This window comes from Austrofundulus limnaeus, unplaced genomic scaffold, assembly GCF_001266775.1.
Source record: "Austrofundulus limnaeus strain Quisiro unplaced genomic scaffold, Austrofundulus_limnaeus-1.0 Scaffold7, whole genome shotgun sequence".
NCBI classification, from domain to species: Eukaryota; Metazoa; Chordata; class Actinopteri; order Cyprinodontiformes; family Rivulidae; genus Austrofundulus; species Austrofundulus limnaeus.
The window spans coordinates 5,438,821-5,440,622 of NW_013952409.1; the positions used below are offsets into that span (position 1 = coordinate 5,438,821).

Consider the following 1,802-nt stretch of genomic DNA (forward strand, 5'->3'; position numbering starts at 1 on the left):
GACACGACGTAACTTTTCTACAGCAGGAGGGGGAAATTTTGAGGATTTATTCTCTCTATACGTGTTTTAAAACGCTATATTTCTTCATTTATTTTCAGAATATTTTGAATAAATGGACCTATAAAAAAATAAATATTGTTTACCTGCCCTGTTGGGCAGGCATCGGGACACACCCACCTGCCCGAATATGAGTTTTACCTACCCCGGGCAGTCGGGCAATAGGATTTGTCGAACCCTGCTTGATTGTGAAACATACCTCTTTTTTTCTACCATTTTAAAAGAACTTCTCATCCTCTATTTAAAATAATCTTTCAGTGCTCCAATACAAATCAACTTCAACATCCAAGAACGTTTAAGTCTCTGTGTAATTTTGATCTTTCAGAAAAAAACAACTCCAAATTTGTTTTTGTCTTGTCAGATCTCTCGTCTTCTCTGCCGTCAATCGCTCACTCCCGGATGCCTAGCCTGGGTCTGGTGCTGTACCTGCTGAAGAACAGTGCTGCAGAGTTCTTTCAGTTCCACCAAAGTCACAGACAAAACCTGGGCAAACTTCAGAACCTGGATCAGCTGCCTCCAGAAGAGCTCAAAGAGGTACTGATGAAACTGCTTTTATATACATATAAAAAAAAATACAAGTGAGCAAGTAAAACTATATCATCTTCATCTAGAAATCTAACAAAATCCCTGAATTCCATATTTTCAAACCAAAGAGCGCTCTGACAGAAGAGCAGAGTTGTGCCTTTCTGTAGGGTKTTATGGTTGGTTTCAAATATATTTTCAAACACAGAAAGATAGATTTTTGTTATATCTTGTCTCTTTTAGGCAGTWCAGTGTATTTGATCTAATCCTATTCTCTCTTTCTAGTTGTGCCAAGGCCTGGTGTCCGGTCCAGGAGGGGTGGAGAAAATCTCTTCAATCCAGAGGAGCTTGCTTGCCAAAAGACGACTGGTCCAACTTATCAACAACCGAGCCAAGCTGCTGGCTCTGTGCTCCTGTATCCTAACCTTATGGCATCAACTCCAACTTTGTTATCATTAGTCTATAATTCCTGTGTTCTGAAGTGTAGAAATATTAGATCAAGCGGATAAGAAATGCCTTAACTTACCTTTTCCTCAGACGTCATTGAGACTAGTTTATTTGTGTTGTGGCGCCACCTGGAGTACTACCTATTGCACTGCACCCCATCTGACCCGAAGGACTCCCTGCTGCCCGGAGCCAGTTCGTTCAGATCCCGCCTTACAGACGGTAAGAAAAACATTTTAAAATTAAAACTTCAAAACTGGCAATAGCTGTTGTAGAAAATAATTTTCTTGTGTTTTGCACTGGAGTGAGGTGTAGAAAATGGTTGTTTGCACCTGTGATATCTGTGGATCCATGTTTTATTTAATTAGCATATTCAATGTTAACATGCTGTAGTAGGGGTTGTTTCTATAGTTTGTTGAGACGGGCAATATCTTAGAATAAAGACAAGGTCTATGGGATAAATCTTGTCCCAGCAGGAATTGAGTTTCAGTTGCTCAGATTGAATCTGTATTTGCATAATTTGAAATTGAATGCATTGGTTTGAAAATTAATTTCACTAAGTTGAAACTGAATTTAAAGTTTTGTATCTGAATTAATTTGCTTTGAAACTGTGTTTTGGTTTATTAAAAATTCAATTTGACTGCTTTCACTTTCAGTTCCAAAATTCAGATTTTTGTGTCACACATCCTGGTCCTTGAGAAAGCCAGGCAGAGTAATCAAACACAGATCCACAGATTTATGTTTCACTTCAGTAGAGCTTCGCTGAGTTGATACAATCC

At 38.7% G+C, this 1,802-nt stretch overlaps 1 protein-coding gene across 1 annotated transcript in view; it reads left to right on the forward strand.

The window, feature by feature from the left end:
• nup205 (nucleoporin 205) overlaps positions 1-1,802 on the forward strand; it is a gene marked incomplete in the record, with an annotated part of 21,112 nt that overhangs the window by 19,063 nt on the left and 247 nt on the right. Inside the window, 3 exon segments of the mRNA XM_014034564.1 lie at positions 419-591; positions 865-994; positions 1,117-1,245. Coding sequence (XP_013890018.1) covers positions 419-591; positions 865-994; positions 1,117-1,245 — 432 coding nt within the window.